The 23,983-nt window shown below is 53.2% G+C and overlaps 3 protein-coding genes across 15 annotated transcripts in view; 2 read left to right on the top strand and 1 right to left on the bottom strand.

The window, feature by feature from the left end:
- The first annotated feature begins 543 nt into the window (after positions 1-543).
- On the top strand, positions 544-18,329 carry MICAL1 (microtubule associated monooxygenase, calponin and LIM domain containing 1). Of its 8 annotated transcripts, none has more exons than XM_059941431.1 (26): positions 6,621-7,069; positions 7,347-7,510; positions 8,568-8,901; positions 8,995-9,202; positions 9,482-9,586; positions 9,805-9,909; positions 10,020-10,175; positions 10,901-11,001; positions 11,740-11,997; positions 12,251-12,366; positions 12,570-12,696; positions 12,904-12,985; positions 13,579-13,726; positions 14,156-14,346; positions 14,582-14,673; positions 14,797-14,838; positions 15,064-15,147; positions 15,263-15,419; positions 15,733-15,809; positions 16,100-16,370; positions 16,487-16,584; positions 16,851-16,964; positions 17,089-17,182; positions 17,371-17,470; positions 17,584-17,657; positions 18,053-18,329. In XM_059941431.1, exons 3-26 carry the CDS (start codon positions 8,644-8,646, stop codon positions 18,199-18,201), a joined length of 3,207 nt encoding a protein of 1,068 aa, XP_059797414.1. In that variant the 5' UTR covers positions 6,621-7,069; positions 7,347-7,510; positions 8,568-8,643; the 3' UTR covers positions 18,202-18,329. The 8 variants fall into 8 exon arrangements, with proteins under 8 accessions (XP_059797410.1, XP_059797411.1, XP_059797414.1 ...); XM_059941432.1 differs by having other exon boundaries at positions 8,600-8,901; XM_059941427.1 differs by lacking the exons at positions 6,621-7,069; positions 7,347-7,510 and adding an exon at positions 544-1,000 and having other exon boundaries at positions 8,600-8,901.
- Positions 18,330-18,471: 142 nt separating this feature from the next.
- Positions 18,472-23,983, bottom strand: part of SMPD2 (sphingomyelin phosphodiesterase 2) — a 45,598-nt gene continuing 40,086 nt past the window's right edge. For 2 of the 3 annotated variants that reach the window (XM_059941436.1, XM_059941437.1), the window contains 10 exons: positions 21,277-22,204; positions 20,976-21,072; positions 20,784-20,860; positions 20,336-20,429; positions 20,098-20,187; positions 19,771-19,853; positions 19,511-19,643; positions 19,311-19,415; positions 18,976-19,129; positions 18,472-18,868 (listed from right to left, as the gene is read on the bottom strand). In XM_059941436.1, the coding sequence (XP_059797419.1) occupies positions 18,486-18,868; positions 18,976-19,129; positions 19,311-19,415; positions 19,511-19,643; positions 19,771-19,853; positions 20,098-20,187; positions 20,336-20,429; positions 20,784-20,860; positions 20,976-21,072; positions 21,277-21,326 (1,266 nt within the window). In that variant the 5' untranslated portion in view covers positions 21,327-22,204 and the 3' untranslated portion in view covers positions 18,472-18,485. The remainder of the gene's footprint in view (positions 18,869-18,975; positions 19,130-19,310; positions 19,416-19,510; positions 19,644-19,770; positions 19,854-20,097; positions 20,188-20,335; positions 20,430-20,783; positions 20,861-20,975; positions 21,073-21,276; positions 22,205-23,983) is intronic. The other variant, XM_059941438.1, reaches the window with a different exon arrangement.
- PPIL6 (peptidylprolyl isomerase like 6) overlaps positions 20,258-23,983 on the top strand; it is a 36,599-nt gene continuing 32,873 nt past the window's right edge. For 2 of the 4 annotated variants that reach the window (XM_059941439.1, XM_059941441.1), the window contains exon 1: positions 20,258-22,108. In XM_059941439.1, coding sequence (XP_059797422.1) covers positions 21,920-22,108 — 189 coding nt within the window. In that variant the 5' untranslated portion in view covers positions 20,258-21,919. The remainder of the gene's footprint in view (positions 22,109-23,983) is intronic. The other 2 variants (XM_059941440.1, XM_059941442.1) reach the window with 1 other exon arrangement.

Below are 23,983 nucleotides of genomic sequence, written 5' to 3' on the forward strand. Positions count from 1 at the left end.
TTTTTACCAGCTTTTCAAAGCCTACTGGCCCACATTTTCGCCAGGAGATATATAGTATTAAAGCAGATAAATGCTTAACTACTCACTCTGGGTAGCTGGATAATTATTCAGGAAGTATGGTCATATGACTATTTACAAGTCAAGTTTAACTAGCTTTATGACAGTCTGCCTCTGCGCTAAGGGAAATGTAATGTGAGCCACATGTGTAATTTAAAATTTTCTGGTAGCCACGTTAAAAACATAAAAAGAAAGTGGTGAGATTAAAATCGCTTATTTAATCCAACATGTGCCAAATATTTCAGCATGTAAATATTCAATATTAAAATATAATAATATTTGACATTCATTTTTTCATACTACATCTTCAAAATCTGGTGTGTATTTTACATTTACTGCACACTCAGTTTGGATGCTAATGTTCATGGGACACACTTGATCTGTTTTTAGGATTTATACAATTTACAGTTGAAAACCTAGATTCACATATTCATGTAGTTTCAGACATAATTTTTTCCCCAATAACAAACAAGTATCAGTTTTTAAATTTATATTAGAATTAATTAAAAATAAAACCTAGTTCCTCAGTCACACTAGCCACATTGTGAGCACTTGGTAGCCACATGTGGCTAGTGGCTCCTGTGGCACAGGCCTACCCGTCTCTAGCGTGAGAGCCAGTCTCAGCCATAAAAATCTCTTCTGGAAGAGTTCTGGGTTATCTGACCAGCTGTCAAAGGGAAGTGAGAAACGGATAGCTTTATAAATCAAGCCTCTCTTCTGTGTCCCAAATATACATTCTGCCCCTTTGAAGGAAGTCCTCAATTTTACGGTTTCATTGGTTTTTTTGTTTGTTTGTTTTGGCCGTGCCGTGCAGCATGCAGGATCTTAGTTCCCCGACGAGGGATCAAACCTGTGCCCCCTGTGTTGGGAGTATGGAGTCTTAACCGCCAGGGTGGTATCCTCAATTTTAAAGTTCAGTGACTGCACCCAAAGGAAATGACATGTACGTAAAAATGTTTCTATTGTGTCTTTGAGAAATTGCTGGCTAATTGTTTCACAACTTATTTTGTACTAAGCTTGCACAATTTAAATACTTGTTTTAACAAGTGCAGAAATACAAATTGTACTTCTTGGGGATTAGTAGAATATTATGCTTTCAGACTGCTGAAACGACCTTGTCACTTTTGAAGGTGAATCTCTGGTTTTCTCTCAGTAGAGGGCTAGCCTTGGGAAGACTTGAGCTCTTGCCATCAAAATGAGCTGCTGTTCTTGTGCTTGGCCCTGTGTTTCTTGAAACTCCTCTTTCTACCTCTCCTCTGTGTATTTTTCTGCATTTGGTTCTTGTGTTGTAAATGTGAGCAACCGGTTAAATGATACTAAGGAATATGAGAGTCTCATTATAGATGCTTACACCTAGGTTTTCATAAATTGGAATAATAACAATATCTGGCACATATTGAGTCTTTACTATAGGCCAGGAGGAAAGCCGGGTATGTTAGGTCTGTATCTTAGGGCTTCTGAAACCTTTTCCATATCACGGTGCACAAAAAAGACTTATACAGTACCCTTCAGTTAGAGGACTCCAGGCACCTCTGGCCATGACTGGCATATTAGTTTGCTAGGTAGGGCTGCTATAACAAATACGACAGACTGGGTGGCCTAAACAACAGAGATTTATTTTCTTACAATTCCGGAAGCTGAAAGTCTGAGATCAAGGTGTTGGCAGGATTGGTTTCTTCTGAGGCCTCCCATCCATCTTTTCCTCCCTGTGTCTTCACATGGGCTTCCTCTGTGTTTGTCCTAATTTCCTTATAAGGACACCACTCATACTGGATTAGGGCTCACCCCGGTGACCGCATTTTAACTTAGTTACCTCTTTAAAGGCACTACCTCCAAACAGTCATATTCTGAGGTACTGGGGGTTAGGACATCAACATGAATTTGGTAGGGGGGACACAATTCAGCCAGTAACAACGGCAGCTGGAGTGAGGTGGGAAGCAGTGTCTGGGACACACCTGTAACCCATTTGCAGCACAATCTTATTTTACTTAATTTTCATGACATTCCTATGAGGTAATATTATTATGCCTATTTTATGGATGAGAACACTGAGGCCCCAACAGATGAAGTCCATTGCCTGAGGTCACACAGTAAGTGGCAGAGCCGGAACTGGGGCACAGGGGTGGCTGCTTCCACCAGATGGGCTTAATACCATCAGCCTTTTGAAACTTTAAGCTGGATTTCTCTTTACATATGATCTGCTTTATGTAATAGAACCTTTTTGACTAAAACTGAGGGTCTGTGTCTGAAATTTTAGCATACAATCATAAACTTTTTACATAGAACAATAATAGTAAAAGTTACAATCTTTCTACAGAAATGCAGTAACTACCATATTAATAATACTCATGTCAGTATTTTACTACTATTCATTTAAAGCTTAATTGAAATTTACCACTTGGCTGAAAGTTACTACTAAAGCGAAAATGCTTTAACTAACCTGAACTTCTGTTTGAACTTTTTTTAAACTTCTGATTGAGGATATTTTATATTTTGGGCAGATTTACTTTATTTTGGTTACCCTTATAAGTACTCAGGTAAAATTTCATCCTCAGTTTCCAAACTAAAATAAGCTTAAACTCTCAAGAATTGAAAGAAAACGCTTTGTCTTGTTTTTGTAAAGAACAGGTTTGGAGGAATTACCTCTAAAAAAAAAAAATCCCCCTTTTGCCTTTTGTAAACAGCAGGTATAAAGGAATGACCTCTAAAAGAAGCTGGAATGTCACTGTGATAGTTTATCTTGCTTTCAAATTCTTTACACATAATTAAGCAACAAACACTTAAGTTGACTGGACTATATGTACATATCACCATTCTCACTGGAAATGTACCAGAGTAGGAGAGCTTTTAGGTAACAAGTTTAGGTAACATTAGCAAGAGATCTTAGCTTTTTTCTTTTTTAATGTAAGTGAAAAATACTACTGTATCCCTTTCTACTACTATGTAGAAAGGGAAAAATTTGAGCAGAGCTCAGGGAACTTCCCCGGTCTTAGAGCATAGATTTATTACTTATTTTGAACTAATATCCATAATATTAGATTTAAAATATGGATTTGAAGATTTTCCAAAAGAATAGTTTGGCTCTTGGTTTTAGTTCATTTGTATTTTATCCTTGTTAGATGAAAAGTTAAACTGAAGCTTCCTTAGGCTAAATTAGGGTTATAAACAAGAATGTTTACATTTTAAAAATCTACCTCTCATAGATAATTCTAGTATGATTAAGTGGCTTCTGGACAGATTTTCCTATAATCTTAATGTCTGAAGTATGAAAGTACTCTCGTAACAAAAATATGGGAAAGTAAACAGATCTTGAACGTATTTGTATTTTTAATCTTTGTCCCTTGTGTTATCTCGGAGTCTATGAAATCATCACACTTTGACTTCTGGGGAAGGTATTTGAATAAAAAGCGGCATATAGAGGATAAAGTTGCAGGGAAGGGTAAGAAAGAATGAGAAACTGAAACTTTCAATTCTCTCACTCTTATCAGCCAAGAGAGAAGGCTGGGAGTCATTCTTGATGGGCCCCTCCTCACCCCCACTCCCAATCCATCATCAAGTTATGTCAGTTTCATCTCAAACTATATTTTGAGTCCATCCACTTCTCAATCCCAACTGCTACACCATCACCATGTCCTCTTGCCTGGACTCCTGCCAAGGCCTGCCTTTCTTCCCCTCCCCCACCCCTTTCTCTGCTGGAAATGGTGATCTATCTGGGCTTAACCACTGTGCCCTTAGCATCAAGCAGAGTGCCTTGCTAAGTGCGTGGATATCATGTTATTAATGCAAATACGATTGTTATCTCTGCTCTGCTTACAATCCTGCAGTTTCCCACTGCACTCAGAATAAAATCCCCAACCCATCTTCCTCTTGGGTCCCTTCCCCATTCTCACTTCCAGCCACACTGTCTTCCTGGCTGTTCCCCAAACATACCCAGCAACTTCCTGCCTTAGGCTTTAAGGCAGGCAGTTTCTCAGGCTTGAAAGGTTTCTGCCCATTACTCTCTGTCTCACTAACGTCTGCACATCTGTCAGAATTCAGTTCAAGTGTCGCTTCCTCACCCTCTAATCCTCCCTGACCCTCTGATCTCAATCAAGCCACACTTTCATATCCGTCCACAGCATGCTACACTTTGGTCTCAGCTGATAATTATTTTTACATTAGGAGCTGTGTCTGCCTGTTTACACTGCAGCCATGGCTCCTGACCCAGGACCATGGCTGTGGTGTTTGAACACGCTGACCTACAGGTGTAAAGTCATATATAGGGTGGCTTAGAACCATCACCTGCAGTGCTAGGGATCTAGTTTCTGACTCCAGGCTCAGGAGATGAAAGGTTAGGAGGTGAAGTAAGGATGGCATTGCAGGAAGACAGAACATGATGTGGATTAGAGGAAAGGGATCCTGTTTTAATGGCTCAGGTTTTTGACCTAGGCCACTGCTGGTGTGATTATTTGCAAAAACATTAGAATGTGATTCTTTTAACACTTAACCTTTTGTGGAATTCCCTGGCAGTCCAGTGGTTAGGACTCGGCACTTCCACTGCCAAGGCCCTGGGGTTCGATCCCTGGTCAGGGAACTAAGATCCCACAAGCTGTGCCGCATGGCCAAAAAACCACAAACTGACTTTTCATGTATCAACCACTTATTTGACCCAATATGAATTAGCCAGTGTGTTTGTGCCAGTATTTTTAGTTTCATATACACATATAATGTGGATCATGACTCAAATAAGATTCTAATTAAGACGAGAAACACTTGTAGATAAATAATAATTTATTCTTTTAGTTTTATTAGAGGTCTTTTTTTTTTTTTTTTTTTTGAAGAAAATCTAAATAGAACTTGTTTTGGGCCTTCTGGACTATATACATTTCTTAGAGTCACCAACATTGAACAATAGGATTTTAGAATCAAAATGGGTTGATGAGGTTGAGTAATTAAACTGCCTCCATTTAGATTTAAGACTGAAGCATGGTGGTTGGTGACTTTTCAAGGTTACGTAAGTTTGTGTGAAGCAAAGCTGGCATCTGGCCAGATCTTCTAGGTTACAAACCAATATATTCCCCATTGATCTTTGCTCCACTGTGTATCTTTAATTAACATAAAGTGAAACTCCCAAGCCAGCAGTTTTTTAAGCATTGATGAAGTCATTTATTGTTCTGTGATCTTTTTTAAAGACAAATTTTACCATCTGCCATTCAGAGAGCCACATAACCCTGTTTGGCTGAGCACAAGTCATTGAGTCAAGGGCCAGACCCTGCTGGGCCTCAGCTAATCCACTAAATCAGAGCAGCTGCCTATTTACCATCAGCTAATGAAAGGGAAATGGAGTGATTCTAAAAGCCTGGTAACCCATTCAGACTGGACTTTAGAACCCTTCTTACACTATGTATTTAAATATAGGTGTGTCCAATATTTGGCAAATTGATTTCAAGCCAAATGACTAGTCATACTCAACTAGTCATACTCAAGAGCTAGAATGGGTCCAACTGGGAGGCTGTCCTAGTTTCCTGAGCCTGACCTGGCTGAATTCAGGCCTCTCCTGGCAGAGAGCAGGCATTTCCCCTTCTCTGCCTGCTTCTCAGCTCAAGCTGGGAGCAGTATGAGTATACAGGTCTTACTTGTTCTCAGAGGGTTTCCAGACGAAATGCAAAGTGAGAATAAAGAGAAGGGGAGAGCCATAGGGTACCCAGTTCTTTTCCGTCCCCGGATCTCAAGGGGAGGACCCTCCCATTCATTCCTGTTTTGTTAGTGTTTGTTGTGTCACTTCCTCCAAACAAGAAACAGCTTCTTACGAAGCCAGCCTTTCATTTGTCACGTTGGATCAACACTGGTGTAGTGGAGTCCAGATAGACCTGGGCTCCATACCAGCTCTGCCACTTGCTGTGTAACTTTGTTGCGGGTCACAGAACCTCTGTGACCCTCGGTTTCCTTTTCAGTAAAGTGGGACTCATGTGATCACTGAGATTAAGGTAATATTCATGGTAGATGCTTAACAAATGAGATTGATGTTTTATTAATATTAACTAGTTGAATGACCTTGGAAGAGTGCCTTCACATTCAGCTGTTTCCTTATGGGGAATATGAGGAAGTTGATCCCAAAGGTCTCTCAAGCCCTTTTCAGCACTGACAGCTCTGTGGGTCCTTTCTCCAAGGCATTCTTGAATATTGGGGAACTAGCCTCTCACCCAAACACCCCTCTCATTTCCGCCTGTCTTAGTAGTGGTCTAGTACCCTCACCCCCAAGACCCTCTTGCCCGCTCACTCATGCCGCTGTGGAAGCTGCAGACTGCCGAGTTTCCAGGGCTCTAAATCCGTGCCGGTTGCCCTCAGCCCGGGTCTAGAGGCAGACTGGTTGCAGGGTAGGCGGACCCCGCGCTTGGATCCATCGTGGGGCGCCCGGGCCGTGGATCTCCTGGTAGGAGAGGTGAGGAGGACGCAGATGCTACCTATGGATCCAACAGCTTCTGCAAACTTTTTGCCCAGTCCGAGCGCCCTCTCCGCCCAGTTCTCGGGGGCGGACGCGCAGTACGTACTGCGCAAGGGCGGGTGGCCTCGCCCTCCCGGGAAGCGCTAGCTTTCAGGCGCAGGCTCCGAGATGGAGCCAGAGGCCGCGGGTGCGCAGTAGGGCTCCGGATGCCTCCGACCCGCTTCTCATTGGCCCCCACCAGGCGGGGCCCGGGTCTTCGGCCCTCAAGCGGAAAGCGGCGCCTGCGGTGCCACGCGCTCGGGCACCACCCTGCAGCCATGGGCGGGGCCCTGGCTGCCCCCAGCCGGGAAACGCCGGGTAATGAGATGCTAATGAGGCGCGAATAAAGCCTCTGCAGGCCGCGTGCCCTTGTGCGGGAGCCTACACCCTGCTAACTCCCCGGCCGGGCGCACCCGGCGCGCAGCCCTGCAATCCCGGCTTTTGGTCCGCGCCTCCTCCACCTCCCTTCTTCCGTCCCCGTCCCCCAACCCGCCGGACTGGGACGCCCGCCTGGCAGGAAGCGGCGCCTACGGGCTCCCGAGCCCCCTGGTAAGTTGTCCAGCTGCGCCAAATGTGCGGCCCCCGCCCGCGGAGGCCCGGGGTAGGAGTAGGGATGCGCCTCCGGGGAAATGTGGCTCGAGGCGCTCCTGAATTCCGCCTGGCCGGTCTGGCCCGTCTCTCTGCACCTCCGCCCTGCTCAGCCCCTCTCCAAACTGTACGGTCTAGAGTGTGAGTACCCCCGACCCCCGCTGCCAGTGGTCCAGCTCCCTCTCCATCCTTCCAGACCGGTCCACCCCTCGCACATTATTTGTCCTGGTGTTTACAGGTTGGGTCGCCCCTCTCCCCACTTCGCCGAGGTCTTCCTCCTTCCCACCCCCCCAAGAGAGACCTTTGCCCTTCTTGACGTTCCGTCCGCCCCCGTCCGGGTGACCTGCGGCGGCGATTTTCATCTCCTGCTTCGGCCTGGCCGCTGGGCTCGGGCAGGGACCGGTGAGGCGACCGAGCAGGGTGAGGGGGATCAGCCCAAGGATCTCCCCCCATCAATGCCACCCACTTTCCCGAACTCCCCCGTGGGCAACCACATCCGCGTCCCCTCTGATTCCTCCGGGTCCCAGCGTGAGAAAGCTCTCTCCAACACCCCTCAAGTTGCGTGGGGGCCCGAGCGAGGGAGAAGGGGACAAAGGGAGGCCTTGTCTCGGGAGATTCCTGGGAGAGCATGCAGGGATGGGGTGGGGTGTCGATGGGAGTGAGAGGAAGCTGGGAGGGGCGAAATCTGCTGCCCTGTCGCCGCCCCCCCCCCCAAGTCCCCCAACCGTACTGTGGCCCACTGGAGCAGTGGCAAGTCACAAGGGAAGTATTTTGACCACAGTGAGTCAGAAATAGACCCAGTTGTGTGTTACTCAGTCAGATGCAACATCCTGGGGCTGTTCTTGCAGTATTTTGGTGGTGGGAAGTGGAACCTACGGGGTTAGAGACCATCTCCTCCCCGTGGGGAGGCAATGAGCAGTGCTAAGGAGGAGAACTTTGCCCCTGGCATAAGACGCACCCCACACCCAGCGTCGCACTGAGTCCATCGAGGGGTGCTGGGCACAGGGAGGCTTGGGGTGAGATGGGGCAGTACATGTGCCTAGCAGCTGGTGTTGCCGGTGTTAGATCTGTCCCTGTCTATACTGCACGGAAAACTCTCTTCCTGGGCACCCTGCCCTCTTGACATCTGAGAAATTCCCTGTGCCCTGCTTCCAGGGCCTCGGGAAGGCAGGGTAAGAATTCCTGTCCCCTGGGCCCCAGAGATGGAGCAGGGCTTGGAGATCCCTGAGCAAGAAGGCTGAGCTGGAGGCTCCCTGGCTTTCCGCGTGCCCTCTGTGCCCAGGACTGCTGATTTTTCATTTCCAAATTTGGCAAGTTTCACTTGGAGTGGAAGGGATAGCAGTTGTCTCTGGAGCAGCTGGCAGAGAGGAGCAGAGCCAATCAGGGTTGGGCCTGGAGCTCCCTGGGGATACCAGACTTTCTTCTCCTCCCCTTCCTTTTCCCTTCCTCCTTTCTCCAGCCTCTTCCCTTCTCTTCCTTCCTTCTCTCCAGCAGCCACGTGCCCCTGCCCCTCCCTGGGAGCCCCAGAGGTCTCCATGGCCTCACCCACCTCCACCAACCCAGCGCATGCCCACTTCGAGAGCATCCTGCAGGCCCAGCTGTGCCAGGATGTGCTGAGCAGCTTCCAGGGGCTATGCAGGGCCCTGGGGCTGGAGCCCGGTGGGGGGCTGCCCCAGTACCACAAAATCAAGGCCCAGCTCAACTACTGGAGTGCCAAGTCACTGTGGGCCAAGCTGGACAAGAGAGCAAGTCAGCCTGTCTACCAGCAGGGCCAGGCCTGCACCAGCACCAAGGTGGGTACACGGTGCCTGGGACGGGGCTTGGAGAGTGGGGGGAGTCAGAGGAGGGGCCAGATGCCATGCCGATGCTGCCTTGTGTGTTCGCAGTGCCTGGTGGTGGGTGCTGGACCTTGTGGGCTGCGGGCTGCTGTGGAGCTGGCGATGCTTGGGGCCCGGGTGGTGCTGGTGGAAAAGCGCACCAAGTTCTCTCGCCACAACGTGCTCCACCTCTGGCCCTTCACCATCCATGACCTTCGGGCACTCGGCGCCAAGAAGTTCTATGGGCGCTTCTGCACAGGCTCCCTGGACCACATCAGTGAGCACCATGTGGTGGCCTGGAGGGGCGGGTGAGCCTGGGCCTAGAGACAGGCCAGTGGAGGGGGTCGGGGGGCTGCTGCTGGGCCGGCAAAGAGGCAGGGTGGATAAGATTCACTTCAGCCAGGAGGCTTTCAGGACTCAGGGCCCTCACCTGTAGAATGGGCAGTTGGACTGAGTGATCTCTAAGACTTTCTCCGGCTCTGACCAGGTACACACTGGTGCTTGGGAAGGCTGGGGGGACCTGGGGTCCCTGTTCCTAATGTCCTCTCCCTTCCAGGCATCCGGCAACTTCAGCTGCTTTTGTTGAAAGTGGCATTACTGCTGGGGGTGGAAATTCACTGGGGTGTCACTTTCACTGGCCTTCAGCCCCCTCCCAGAAAGGGTAAGTACTTTGCTGCTCCTGAGGACCCCCAAGTATTTCTTTCCTTACCTACTTTCCATGGCTGTTGTGAAGGTGTAATTTGATAGACAGTGTGTCATTGCTTTCTAAACCATAAAACCCTTTAAACGTTTATTTAATTATTTCACTGGATTGTCCTGGGAATACAGGGGCCCCTTCAGATTTCCACACCTTTGTGCCACTCACACCCTCTGCCCCAGGGAGTGGTTGGCGTGCCCAGCTCCAGCCCAGCCCCCCAGCCCAACTGGCCAACTATGAATTTGATGTCCTCATCTCTGCAGCTGGAGGTAAATTCGTCCCTGAAGGTGAGTGATCCCTTCCCTCGAAGAAGCCAGCATCTTGAGCTCCTTGTGGGCCTTTCTAGGCTGTTACACCCATCCTCCTCCTGCCACCACCCCCCTGTCCCCACCTCTAGGCTTCACAGTGCGGGAAATGCGCGGCAAACTGGCCATTGGCATCACGGCCAACTTTGTGAACAGGCGCACCGTGGAAGAGACACAGGTGCCCGAGATCAGCGGCGTGGCCAGAATCTACAACCAGAGCTTCTTCCAGAGCCTGCTGAAAGCCACAGGTCAGGACCCCCCTCACAGGGTTTCCCCTCCTCGTGCCTGACTGTGGCCTGCCTCCCACCTCTCCCTCTCAGACCTGTCTGCAGTCCAAGGAATCTCGTACTTTTCCATCTTTGTGGTCTTGGCAGCAAAGAACCTGAGCCCCCAGGGATTCAGCAGCCACAGCCCCACTCGGCCACCCAGCATGACAAGTCTTAGAAATCTCTTGCAAAGTGCATGGGATTTTGCTTTGTGCTTCTTTACATATGCTTTAATATAAAAATGCTATATAACCTGCTGAATAAAAAATAAATAAAACAAAATTCGAAAATTCAAAAAAACCAAACCAAAACAAAGCGCTGCATATTCAAAATGAAAGTGGTACTTCCAGAAGATGCCCTATGCTTACTTTGGCTTCGCACTGCCACACCTCCCGGAGTGCGCACATACCAGTCAGAGAAGCCAGGCTGTCCTCTGCAAGCCTGTGGATTATGTGGTGCACGTCTCCCAGCTGCCACCCCACCCAAGTTTCTAACTTTGCTCCACACCTTTAGGCCCCCTGGGCCTGGGACAGATGGTCCACTGTGCCACCGGAACTCATGGGCCCCCCTGTGTGTGTGGGTGGAGGTGCCGCTGCAGGCTGAGCTGTGATCCCAGCTCTCAGAGGTCAAGCATGGCTGGGGTATTTGGAGAGGTGACACATGATGAGGAGGAGGCATATCCCTTGCACCCTGCCCTGTCCCCACAGGCATTGATCTGGAGAACATCGTGTACTACAAGGATGACACCCACTACTTTGTGATGACAGCCAAGAAGCAGTGCCTGCTACGGCTGGGGGTGCTGCGTCAGGTGGGGCCTGGGCCCAGGCAGGGAGGGGTGGGTGGGGGGCCCTGGGAGGTAGGGGCCAGGCCTGGACACAGTCTGCCCCTGGGTGTGGAGGGAGTCCATCCTCTCTGCGATGGCACTTCCTCCACCTCAATAAGCTCTTCTCCCCTGGGACTTTCGTGGCAACCTGAATCATATTCTGGGCTAAACACCTTATACCAGCCACGGGACTACACAATGTAAGCTCCATGAGGGCAGGGGTTTTGTCCGTCTCTTGTTTGCTGATGATTCCCAGTGCCTAGAATGGTGCCTGCTACGTAGTAGCACCCTGAAAGGATTTGCTTGAATGAACTAGTTGAACATCTACTATGTGATAGGTACTTTGTTGAGAGCTTTATGTTCATTTTCTCACCTAATCCACATGAGTACCTTGAGGAGTTAGGTACGTCATCTCTAAATGATGGGGAAACAGGCTCTGAGAAGTTCAGTGACTTGTCCAAAGCAGGTGTATGGTAACAGTAATGATACTGGGTCTTGGAGGCAGGGTGGGACCTGGGACCCCCAGCGAGCGGCAGGCTGAGAGTTGAGGACGGGGCTCGAGCGTGAGAGGCTGGACGTTCAAATTCTCCTCCCAGCTCATCCTTCAACTGCTGTGTAGTCTGGGGAAGCCCGTTATTGGGGCCTTAGGATGTGTACCTTCTACACCTACGGGGACGTGATGGCCCAACTGACCCTGCTGGTTCTGATCTGTTGGCCACATAGGACTGGCCGGAGACCGACCGGCTGCTGGGCAGTGCCAATGTGGTGCCCGAGGCTTTGCAGCGCTTTGCTCGGGCAGCTGCTGACTTCGCCACCCATGGCAAGCTCGGGAAGCTGGAGTTTGCCCAGGATGCCCACGGGCGGCCCGACGTCTCTGCCTTTGACTTCACAAGCATGATGCGGGCAGAGAGCTCTGCTCGGGTGCAGGAGAAACATGGCGCCCGCCTGCTGCTGGGGCTGGTTGGGGACTGCCTGGTGGAGGTGAGGGGTCAGCGTCCCCTGACTGGGGAGGGGCTCTCCGGACCCCTTGTGAGGAGGCCCAGGGGTTCCCTGGCTGGGGGAGGAAGCAGCCTCGTGGGAAGGAGGGGATATAAAAAGGTCTGCTGCTTGTAAGGAGGAGCAGAGGGTGGCTTGCTGTGTCAGGGCCCCCTCTGCTATGGCCCTGGGGTCATCTGGGCGTGGACACCCTTGTTGGACTCTCTCTGAGCTGTTTCCTGTCCTTCTGCCCCTGCAGCCCTTCTGGCCCCTGGGCACTGGAGTGGCCCGGGGCTTCTTGGCAGCCTTTGATGCCGCCTGGATGGTGAAGCGCTGGGCAGAGGGCGCTGGGCCCCTAGAGGTGTTGGCAGAGAGGTGAGGCCTGAGTTGGGGAGTTGGGGGGCGGGGTGGGGGCAGGGCTGGATATAGGACAGGAGTCAGGAGTAAGGTCAGGGATGCTGGCTGAGTAGATGGGGGCGTAGGGAAAAGAGAACGAAAGAAAGGCCTGGCACTTCTGGAGGGGTGGGTGCTGATGGTGCCCTCCCACGTGTGCCCGTCCCCCGCCCTCATCTCCCCAGAGAGAGCTTGTACCAGCTCCTGTCACAGACATCCCCAGAAAACATGCACCGCAATGTGGCCCAATATGGGCTGGACCCAGCCTCCCGCTATCCCAACCTGAACCTCCGGGCCGTGACCCCCAGTCAGGTCAGAACCCCTGGCACCGCCCGCCAAGACTTCCCAGGTCAGCTTCTGCACCCCAGGTCAGGCCTTCCCTCCTGTGGTCTGCCCAGTCCCTGCCCTGTGGGTGAGTCCCACCCAGGCAGCCCCTCCCCCATGGACTGGGGCGGGGGGGGGGGGGGTGTGTGGGGGGTGTGGTCCGCCTGCCTGGAGACCTGAGAGGGGCTGCCTTAGGTACGAGACCTGTATGATGTGGAGGCCAAGGAGCCTGTGCGGAGAGTGAGTGACAAGACAGACTCAGGAAAGCCGGCCACTGGTGAGTAGGCCTTCCTCCGGGGCCACGTCCAAAATATTTACCAAGCAGCGAGGCACAAGCACCAGTGATCAGAGCAGTGGTAGCCGCTGGCGGCAGGGAGCAGGGTGCTGGAGCACTGCTGGGCAGTGGGGATGTTTGGGGCCTCCTGGAGAGTGCAGGGCAGTGGGGTGCTCAGCAGCAGCCATTTGCCAACTTGTGTGGAGTATTTCAGCACTTCAGCAGCCACTGTAACGCAACAGCTGGATGGCAGCCGAGCTGCACTGTTCTCAGCTGTTCTGCCCCTTCCCGCCTTGCAGACCCCAAACCTGCATCTCCTTTTAGTCTCTGGGCCTCCCTTGCCCCTCACCTCATAGCCTGCTGCCCTCTCTGTGGCCAGCAGTGGTTTCACTCTATTCATTCCCCTACTTTATTGCCAGAAAGATTTTTTCAAATGAGAAAACTGGGATGAAGGAGGTGCTGCTGACAGTGAGTGTTAGGCTGGTGCCCAGTAGGCGTGGGTCCTGCTTCCCCCTCCCATATAGACCCCGCACCCAGCAGCTGGGCTCTCTCTGCGGGCCCCGGTGCCTTCAGTACAGCGCAGCTTCCTCTCCCAGGGTCGGTGGCCACCCAGGAGGAGCTGCTACACTGGTGCCAGGAGCAGACAGCTGGTTACCCAGGGGTCCATGTCACCAACCTGTCTTCCTCCTGGGCGGATGGGCTGGCTCTGTGTGCCCTCGTGCACCGGCTGCGGCCCGGCCTACTGTGAGTCAGGAATTGGGCTTGGGGGTCCGTGATAGCCCATCCCTCTCATGCCTCTGCCCCTCCCTCTCCAGGCAGTGTGGAATGGTGGGCAGTCACTGTGTAGGAGTTAGCACACCCAGCTGCGTCCCAGGCCACCCCTTGCTAATAATCCTGCTCTAGTCACTTCGCTTCCCTAGAGATAGATTTCCCACCTGACTCTGCCTGCCCATGAGAATCAAATGCATTCAATACGGAGAGTTTTGTGAATGGTAGAAGCCCCCACAAGGCCAGATGCTGTTGTCATTGGGGGGTGGCGTTATGTAGCACAGAGAATAAAAAACCCTTTATGCCCTCTCCTCCCTTTCCCGATGTCCCTCCCCTACTGCTCTCTCCCCCTTCCATGGGGCAAGTTCTGGTCTCCCACTGGCCTTTCTCCCTGACGCCCCACAGGGAACCCTCAGAGCTGCAGGGAGTCGGGGCTCTGGAAGCGACTTCTTGGGCGCTGAAGATGGCAGAGCATGAGCTGGGCATCACGCCCGTGTTGTCCGCACAGGCAATGGTGGCAGGGAATGACCCACTGGGCCTCATTGCCTACCTCAGCCACTTCCATAGTGCCTTCAAGAGCACACCTCACAACCCAGGTGAACCGGAGGCGGGTAGGACGGGGTGGGGTGAAGAGGGAGTGTGTGTGTGTGTGTGTGTGTGTGTGTGTGTGTGTGTGTGTGTGTGTGGTGTGTGTGTGTGTGTGGTGTGTGTGTGTGCCCGTGTGTGCCCTCTAAGGGACAGCCTGGGATTTCCTTTATCCTTCTGGGCTGGCACATAGCTGTCTGTTCTGGGGGTACAGTATCAGCCCCCCATCTACCCTGATTCTCCCAGCAGGCCCAGTCAGCCAAGGCTCCCCGGGCACCGCCAGCGCTGTACTGTTCCTTGGCAAACTGCAGAGGACCCTGCAACGGACCCGGGTCCAGGTGGGGAGTTTGGGTGGGGTTGGCCTGGGCAGTGGGTTCCTTGTGGGGATCCCTGGGGTGATGAGGATGTCCAGAATGGGGGAAGGGGAGAACTGGAGGCTCAGAACGTAGGACTTCTTGCAGGGAAACGGGGAGGATGCTGGTGGCAAGAAGCCTCGCGTGGAGGTAAATGCACACAGGGGCCGGACAGTCCCTTCCCTGAGGTACTCTTTCCCATGTCCTGTCCCCCCAGGCCTTGCTCGCCACCCCAGCTCCTTGTAACCCCCCCATCCAGTCTCGCTTCCTAGTCTCACTCCCTTTCCCTTCCAGTCCTTTCTATTCATCTGTACACATGGACTCCCCAGCTGATCCTGCCCCTCTACCTCTGGGCCTGAGCACTTACCTTTTTAGGTAGAGGCTGAGACCCCAAGTACTGAGGAGCCACCTGTCCCAGAGCCTGATGTACCAGTGACACCCGCATCCCAATACCAGGAGGTGAGAACAGGGGCCCTGTCTGCAGGCAGAGGCCTTGGAAGGGCAGGGAGGGGAAGGGAAAAACCTGGCAGCTGCCTTGGACTCCAGCTGACCTGCGGCCTGGGGGTTGGTGCAGGCCAGTGCCGAGGATCTGTGTGCACTGTGTGGGGAACACCTCTATATCCTGGAACGCCTCTGTGCCAATGGCCGTTTCTTCCACCGGAGCTGCTTCCGTTGCCATATCTGTGAGGCCACATTATGGCCAAGTGGCTACGGGCAGCACCCAGGAGATGGTGAGTGGGCCTGGGAGGCATTCAGAGGGACTCTGGGTCTGGCCCTGCTTGGGGGGGCCAGGAGCTTGAAGGTGGAGGGGAACCGGGGTGCTGGGCGTGAGGTAGAAACAGGCTGAAGATGACACTTTCTTCTCCTGAGCTCCGTCTCCTCTGTTCCCTCCAAAGCCCCAAATGGGTTCTGAGAAGCCAGGAGGCTGGTATAAATTAATCAGCCAATGCAGAGGCCTGTCACCCCCACCTTCCCTGATAAACTGAACATCTGGTCACTGGGCTGCCTACATCTGATGGCTCCTCCCCTCTCCCGCCTTCCCAGGACATTTCTACTGCCTCCAGCACCTGCCCCAGCCAGGCCACAAAGAGGATAGCAGCGACAGAGGCCCTGAGAGTCAGGTAAAAGCTGCGGAAGTGTGGGATGGCGGGCGGCAAAGAGGAAAGGGCTCTCTAAGCCCGAGGCTTTGCTGGGGGTAACTGAATGTTCTCCACTACAGTGTAAACGGCATGATGGCAGGGATCTCTGTCCTGTCTTACTTATTGATGAATCCCAAGTATCTAGAACACTGCCTGACACTGTTCAGTAGACGGCATAAATGAATGAACGCCAGGGCCCACATCTGTCTCAAGGGGCTGCCTCAACCCACACTGGGCAGGTCACTGACCAGAGCATATGGTGGCTCTTCTAGGACCTTCCCATACACAGTGAGAATAACATGCCATCACGCCCCTCGATTCCCGTGGCCCCCCAGGAGGGGACCAGCCCTGTCCCAAGCCAGCCCACCCGTCGGCTGATCCGCCTCTCCAGCCCAGAACGCCAGCGGTTATCCTCCCTTCATCTCACCCCTGACCCGGAAATGGAGGCTCCACCCAAGCCCCCCCGAAGCTGCTCCGTCTTGGCCCGCCAGGCCCTAGAGGGAAGCTTTGTGGGCTGGGGAATGCCAGTCCAGAGCCCTCAAGGTAGCTGCTGGCCCAGGGTGGGGATGGGCGGGTGGTATTCGGATTCTTGGACAGGGATGTGGGGAATGGGGAGGGAGGTCCTGGGGATCTCAGCCCATGTCCACTTCTCTGCTCAGTTCTTGTGGCTGTGGAGAAGGAGGAGGAAGAAGAGAGTCCCTGCTCCAGTGACGAGGAAGCAGAGGAAGACGTGCCGTTGGACTCAGACACGGAACAGGTGAGTGGGAGGAACCTGGCCACCTATTCTGCCCAAGCCACCATGCATCCACTAAACATACCCCGGCCCCTGCCCGGGAGAAACCCACAGCACCCAACCTCTTCTGAGCCCAAATGTCTCTGAATGTCTTCTCACCCAGTCTGACGCTTTCATGTCTCTAGGCCTCCACCTTTTCTATCAGAATGTATCCCACTTCCAGCCCAGGGTCTTTCTGGTCCCTTTCAAATGGAGCTTTCCCAACCCCTCTCCACGTGACCCTGTCATAGGTTCTGTGGAACTTGGCTAAGAACTCAGGCACCATGAACAGTTACCCAACATGGCGTCGGACTCTGCTGCGCCGTGCTAAGGAGGAGGAGATGAAGCGGTTCTGCAAGGCTCAGGTGTGGCCTAGGGGTTCCCGGACGTTCTAACGGGATCAGAGTTCTGAGACTGGGTATCAGAGCTCCTCCGGGACTCTGTTATGGAGCAGTCCGCAGACTCCTGGGCCTCCTGTCTTGTACTCAGGCCATCCAACGGCGACAAAATGAGATCGAGGCTGCTCTGAGGGAGCTGGAGGCCAAGGGCACGGAGCTGGAGCTGGCTTTGAGGAGCCGGGGCAGTGAGTGAAGATGGGGAGGATAAGCGAGCCTAGGACACCTCTGCCTTCTGGCCCTGTGTTCCACCCCCAGCGACCCCCCCCCCCAAACACTACCAGGCTGTGGCCCACAGCAGGTTCTGCTCCTCATGCCGTGATTCCTGTGACCCTGGTTAGAGGCCTGACTGGCCCCTCTTCTTCCTTCTTGTCAGGTTCCCCCGAACAGCAAAAGGCACTATGGCTAGAACAGTTGCTACAGCTTGTTCAGAAGAAAAACAGCCTGGTGGCCGAGGAGGCTGAGCTCATGATCACGTAAGGGGTGTCGGAGTTGGGGCGTGGGGGACGATGGCGTGTGAGCCAGGCCCCACAGCCAGGTCTTCGGTCACCCTAGACACCTGTGCCTTTTCTATCCCTGCCCCCCACAGGGTGCAGGAGCTGAACTTGGAGGAGAAACAGTGGCAGCTGGACCAAGAACTGCGAACCTACATGAACCAGGAAGGTAGGTGGGATGTGGGGAGAGGCTGGTACTTGCACAAGCCTCGTGATCTCAGATACTGCCCAGGCAACAGTCCTCTAGTCTGAGCACCTCTGAGGCTGAACTGCCTTCTGAATTGCTTCTTGAACTGGAGGAAGGCAGAGGATGGGGCTCCAGGCCCACATTCCGCACCTTCAGTTCAATCACAGCTGCACAATTGGGCTTTTACACAAGATTCCTTTAAAAGTGGTGTTGCTGCTAAACAAACAATGCTAGAAAACCATGAGTGTTGATAAACCAAATTCAGAGTGGGAAACAGCTGGGGTTGTAGAAGTCACACAAGCCGGGATTAGGTTGTGCCTCTCCTGCCGCCCTCCCCGTTCTCTGTTCTCTAAGTAAGTTTCACCTCCTCCCTTCAGAAGCCCTAAAGACAGCTGCCGACCAGCAGGCTGAGGACGAGGTCCTGAGGAAGCTAGTGGACGTGGTGAACCAGCGAGATGCCCTCATTCGCTTCCAGGAGGAGCGCAGGCTCAGTGAGCTGCCCTCGGGGCCAGGGCCCCAGGGCTAGAAGAGGGTAGGTTGCCTGTCTTCTCCTCTGCAAGGAAGACTGCCTCACCCCAGGCCAGTGCCACCCTGTTCGTTGGGGCTGCCTGGGAGAGGCCTCACTGTTTACAATAAAAAAGCTTCTGCCGTAAACAGGACTTTGGCTACCTACAGGGGGGAGGTGGGGGAGTGTGCAGGGAGGGCAGCTGTGTAGGAGCCTGAAGGTCTACACTGTGACAATCACACCGACCCTTGGCCCCAATCACTGCCTCTACAAGGAAAAGGGCAGCGCCACCAAAGTGTCAAGCTTTATTGTTCCTCTGCTCTGTCTCCCTCCTGCTGCCCCAGGAGCAGGGCTGGCTGGGACTCTGGGCCCAGGTCCTGGGCCTCCCTTGCCCTTCCCAGCACATGCTGGAGCTCGGCTCGGGCCCGACACAAGCCCTTGGCCTCCTGCACGTGGAAGAGATAGAATGCACCCGCCCCCAGCACCAGTCCTACACTGGGGGTCCAGAGCAGTACAGCAACTTCCCTGATCTCTCCTCCAGCCGCCAGGGCACACAGCAACGCCAGGAGAAGAAGCCCTAGACCAATCACGTAGCCAGCGATGGTGGCCCACCAGCGACCTTGAGCCATGCCCTGGTCCAGTTCTGCCCAGGCCTCCCTTAGCACACTGATCAGCGGCGACCTCTCTGCTGGTCCAAGAACAAAGCGGGGCAGTGGGGAGGGAGAGTGAGGGTCTGAGGGAGGGATGGGGCTGCCCCGTGGGGAAGGGCCAAGGAAAAGGATGGGGCTGACTCACCATGGGTAGGGCTGGGGTTGTGCTGGGGGGGGCTGTGTCTCACACACAGAGTAGCCATCAGTGCCTCATGATCAGAGAGGGGGCTGCCGCTGTGAGGCTCGTGGCCTGTAGTAGTTCTGAGAGTCTTACAGGAGATGTATAGCCCAGACACCGCCTAGAAAAAGAGCCAGAGAGAAATTTCTGTGAGCACCTTTCCCAGAGAACCAGTTCCTAGGTATCCCATTCTCCAGCCACCACTGATAAAAGACTAGACTAGTTGGACAAAGAATCAGGATAGGCTGGTGAGCCATGAAGAGAGACAGAGGGTGAAGGCATGTTGCAGGGAGAGGCCTGACCTTATAAAGCACATAGTCGATGCGGATACCCAAGGGGAATTGCTCTAGCTCCTGCCGGTTGACGTAGCAGTTCTCGGGTACCATCGTACAGCCTTCTTCAGGGCCCTAGGTGAATAGGGGGCTTGAATGAGGATGCAGGGGAAAGGAGGAGGGAGAGAGGCTGGGGGTGTAGGTGGGGCAATAATCAAGCAGGTCCTCACCTTGAAGTCCCGAGTCTCCAGAAAGGCATCGTGCAGTCCCGTCCACTCCTTCAGCAGGCGGCAGCCCAGGTCCTTTGGGTGCAAGTTGAGGTCCCCACACAATAGAACCACATCAGCTTTCTTGGACGTGTGGCTGGGGGAACCAAGATGGTGAGGCAGGAACTCTTCCCTCATCAGCTCTGCCCTAAAAGTGGGGCCTTAGCCACCCCTCGGTTCCTGGACCCCATCCCACTTCCCCTGTCGAGCCCAGGCTCACACACTGGATGAACTGGGCCAGTTCCCAAGCTTGGGCCACACGATGTGCTAGGTAGATGTCCTTCTGTCGATTGTACTCGGCATGGAGCTGAGCAAGATAGAGGAGACAATTGCAAATGAGACTGAGGGTCCCAAGGGCAGAAGTAAATCAAGCTTGGGTCTGTCACTTGGCACGCTGCTTGGTAAAATATGTGTGAACCTTGCCTACTGGCCTTAGGAGATCCTGCCGCCACACCTCACCCCAAGGCAGCCTGGCTAGAGGAGGAGTCCCATCTCTCTCTCCCAGGACCAGGCCGCCTGCCCCAGCCTTAAGCACTGCCGGCCTCACTCACATGGGTCACGTAGGCGTTGAGCACCAGTCCACCCAGATGGAGCACCAGCAGCCCCACGGCCTTCCCACAGAACCAGTCACCGTGGTGGATCTGTAGGCAGGAGGGGGCGGGAGCTCAGGGCACTGCTACCCTCTTTCTGCCCATCCCCTGCAGCCCTAGGAAGGCCACCTCCTTTACCATGTGTTAGCAGGCGGCGGGGTGGGGAAGGGAGGTGTAAGAGGTCAGAGGTCAGGCTCACCATGTAGGGGTAGCCATTGAGGGTGAAGACGTGCTGGGTGAATTCCTGGATTGGGTGTTTGGAGAAGACACAGAGACCACTGCCAATGATGCCGCTGAAAAGCCAAGTCCTAGTCAAGAGCCGCAAAAGCAGGGAGAGAAATACCCAGCCCCTTTCCCCTCCCCCATCTCCCAGCTCTTATCAGCTACTTTTTTCTTCCTCTGCTGCTGGTACCACCCCAGATCGAAGCTCAACGCGACGGCTTCTACGTGGGCTGACAGGATGGCCTGATGATAAATTTGATGACCTGAAGAGCTAGATCTTCCTCATTCCACCTTCGTCCGCTCCCACACCCAGAAGAGAGGACGCCGGGGAAGAGGGAGGCGGGCGCAGGAAGCACGGGGAAGGGCTGGCAGGGCCAAGGGCCTCCAGCTCCGAGACCAGGCTTCTGGGCCAGTGGGCTTCTCACCTCCTGAAGTAGTGCGCTGCTGGGTAGGCGGGCAGCAGCTTCTGCCTCAGGTACTGGAAGTCCTGCTCGCTCCACACCTGAGGGGAGGGGTGATGATACCTGCCGGCCCTTCCCCCAGGGCGGGAGCCCCCGCCCGCGCCCCAGCCGCCCCCACTCCCGCCGGGCCTCCACACCAGGTCCGCGCGGCCCCACCTCCTCCAGGAGAGCTAGGTCGAAGCTCTCCCTGTTCAGAAAGTCTCCCAGGCGCTTCACGCGGTCGGCCCGGTGCTTGCTCAGGTAGGGAATGCCCCTGAGGACGAAAAGCGCAGGGGAGGTGACGGCTGGGGCGCTCGGGCAGCAACGGCCAGGTGCGGGCCCCGGAGGGAGGGGTTGCCCCGCACCCCGCACCCCGAGGGGTAGGGCAGGGGAGCGCCGTGGCCCGGCTGTGAGGAAGGCCTCCTGCCTCTGGCGAGCGAGGCGGCGGCCCCAGACCCGGGTCGGCGGGCGCACTCACCAGCAGTTGAGGTTAAAGACCCTCAGTCGCAGGGAGAAGTTGGGCTTCATGGCGGGGACGCTCGGCGGCGCGGGACGGCTCGGCTTCCGCAGCGACGGCCGCGTTGGGGACAGCGGCGGGCGGGCGGCCTTCCCCGCGGGGCACCGCGCACAGGTGGTCGCCCTGCTTCCGCTCTCCCGGGAAGGCCGCGGCCCCGAAGTGCACGCGCCCGGGGACTGACTCCCGCGCTACCCGGGCAACCGGCCGGCTGGCCCCAATCTGGCTGCGCGGCAACCCGGAAAGGCGATCTGCGGTGAAATCAGGCGCTGACGGGCGGCGACTACCGCGCTGGAGGACCCTGGGCTTGGGGGTCCCAGAGGAGGTCGGGGGGGGGCGGGGGCGGCGGCGAACCACGCTGAAGCACGCGAGGCGTGGGGTCCCCGTTCCTTTTCTCCGAAGCTCGTCGCTGGTGGCGGCCGCCCACGCGTCCTCTCCAGCCTCTCGGCCGCCTCCACAGCAACAGGCACAAAGTTGAGGAAAGGCCCGGCCTTCGCCGACCGCCCCGCCCCCGGCCCACTCCTTCCGGCGAGCGGCGGGGGCGGGGCCGCGCGGTTGCCCTGGCGACGCGCTGTGTTTGTGACCCGCGGAGTCCCCGCGCGCAGCCATGGCGAGCAGCTCGCAGACGCCGCCCGAGCAGCCGCTGCAGGTGAAAGTGGTGGGGCTATTCAAAAGCTCCAGCTTTCAAATTGCGAAGAGCGCCGCTGAGGTAACCGCGAAGAAACCACAAGGGCGGAAGGCCCGTCCCGCTTCCGGTCGTGCGCCTCCTGGTGGCGGGGGTCGAGGTTCAGGGAGGGTATGTCCCGGCCGGGATGGGCTGTCTCTGGATGGATCTCAGCGTGCAGAGGGCGAGGGCCGGTCCAGGCGGGAGTTCCACTTCGAGAAGGGCTACCTTTAAAGGGAGATCCGAGCGAAGGAATCGTTCAGAACCTTCTTGGGAATAAAGGTGATTCCTACCTCTACATTAACACACATTTTATCCCACATTAATTTTTAACTGAAATTACAGATTTTAAAACTTTGTGAAAAAAATGTTACCATTATAACTAGCTGATTTTTTTTACAAACTCCTTTCCCAAGTGATTTTTGAAAACTATTCATTCGGGGAGGGTTTTTGTTGTTGTTGTTGTTTTTCTTTAAAGTTTCTATAGCAGTCACTGCATTCCAATCGAATTAGGTGCTTACGGGATTTCTTAACAAATGACCCACAAGTGCTTTGGAGAATACAGACATTTCTTTGTAAACATGCAGAACAATGTAAAACGAAAAACACTTTAAGTAACTGGAAGAATTAGGCCAGGTCAGTAATGCCGCAGCATTCCTAAAACCCGAATGCAGCAGAAATGTAGAAGTGTATAAAACGTTGAAATGTAAAATTCAGCACTTCTTTGGGGTTTGCTCCAGAAATGCTGTTGTAAGATTATGCCAAGCTTCTCTCCTTCAAAACCCCACTAGACTCCAGGACAATGTCTTATTCATGTCTGTATCTCCCTAAGTACCCAGCTGGATACTTGACACAAAATGTTCCCAAATAGAAGAAATCTTAAGAAATTCCTGACTTCTTACCTGCTCCAAGTTCACAGAGTTAGTTTGAATTTAAATCAAGTCAGGAAATAGTGACTAATCTGTGAAATAGGTAAAATTTACATCAAGATGAAAAGAACAAGTGATAACAAGTCTGTGAAAATGATACATGGACCATTAAAAGAAGTAGAAATTATGGACTGTGTTAGCTGGGCTGATAGGATCAGCAAAGTTATATGGCCCAAATTGTATTTAATAAGTGTGAGGGATTTTTTTTCTCTTGTTTTTCTTAGCTCCTTTTCTGAAGGCACATGTTTTCTCCACACTGTAGAGAAGATGTTGGCAAATTTTTTTTCTGTAAAGTCCACATATAAAATTATTAGGCCTTTGGAGCCATAGGTTCTCAGTCATGACTACTCAACTCTGTCCTTGTGCGAAAGCAGCCACAGACAGTATGTAAATGAACGGTGGTTTTCCAATAAAACTTTTATTATGGACACTGCAATTGGACTTGCATATAATTTCACAGGACATGAAATGATTCTTCTTGTGATTCTTTTTCAACTGTTTAAAAATCTAAAAATTATTCTTAGTTCTCAAGTCTTACCAAAACAGGCAGTGGGCCAGCTTTGACCTGCTGGCCACAGTTTGCCAACCCCTGTTGCAGAGGACACTAAGTCAAGAAAACAACGTCTTTATTATATTAATAATGTTAATTTTCACTTTCTTAAGTTTTGCCTACTGTAGCTCTACTTGAATATGAAAATATATGAATGTAAATTCAGTTAGTTCTATGTTAATAAAGGATCCTTGAATATATTTCCAACATGATCACTTGTGAGCAATCCCTGATGCCTAATTAACTGAAAGATTTAGATTTATAAAGAGTATTACATAATGTAGTCCATTCTGGAACAAATTATGAAGAAAGCATGATTAAGTATGCTTAATTTGAAAACTATTGGGCTTATTAGTTATTCCAGATGGTCCCTCAGAAACAGCAGTCATCCTGCACGACTGCCTCAGACAGAGCACAGACACTGGAATTGAGAAAAAGGACACATCAGCTGTTGGGTGGGTACAGCAGACTAAGAAGGAAATGGCCAGATTGCTGTTGCCCTCTTCTGGTCCCAAGGCAGGGTACACT

Source organism: Balaenoptera ricei, chromosome 12 (genome assembly GCF_028023285.1).
Source record: "Balaenoptera ricei isolate mBalRic1 chromosome 12, mBalRic1.hap2, whole genome shotgun sequence".
Lineage (NCBI taxonomy): Eukaryota > Metazoa > Chordata > Mammalia > Artiodactyla > Balaenopteridae > Balaenoptera > Balaenoptera ricei.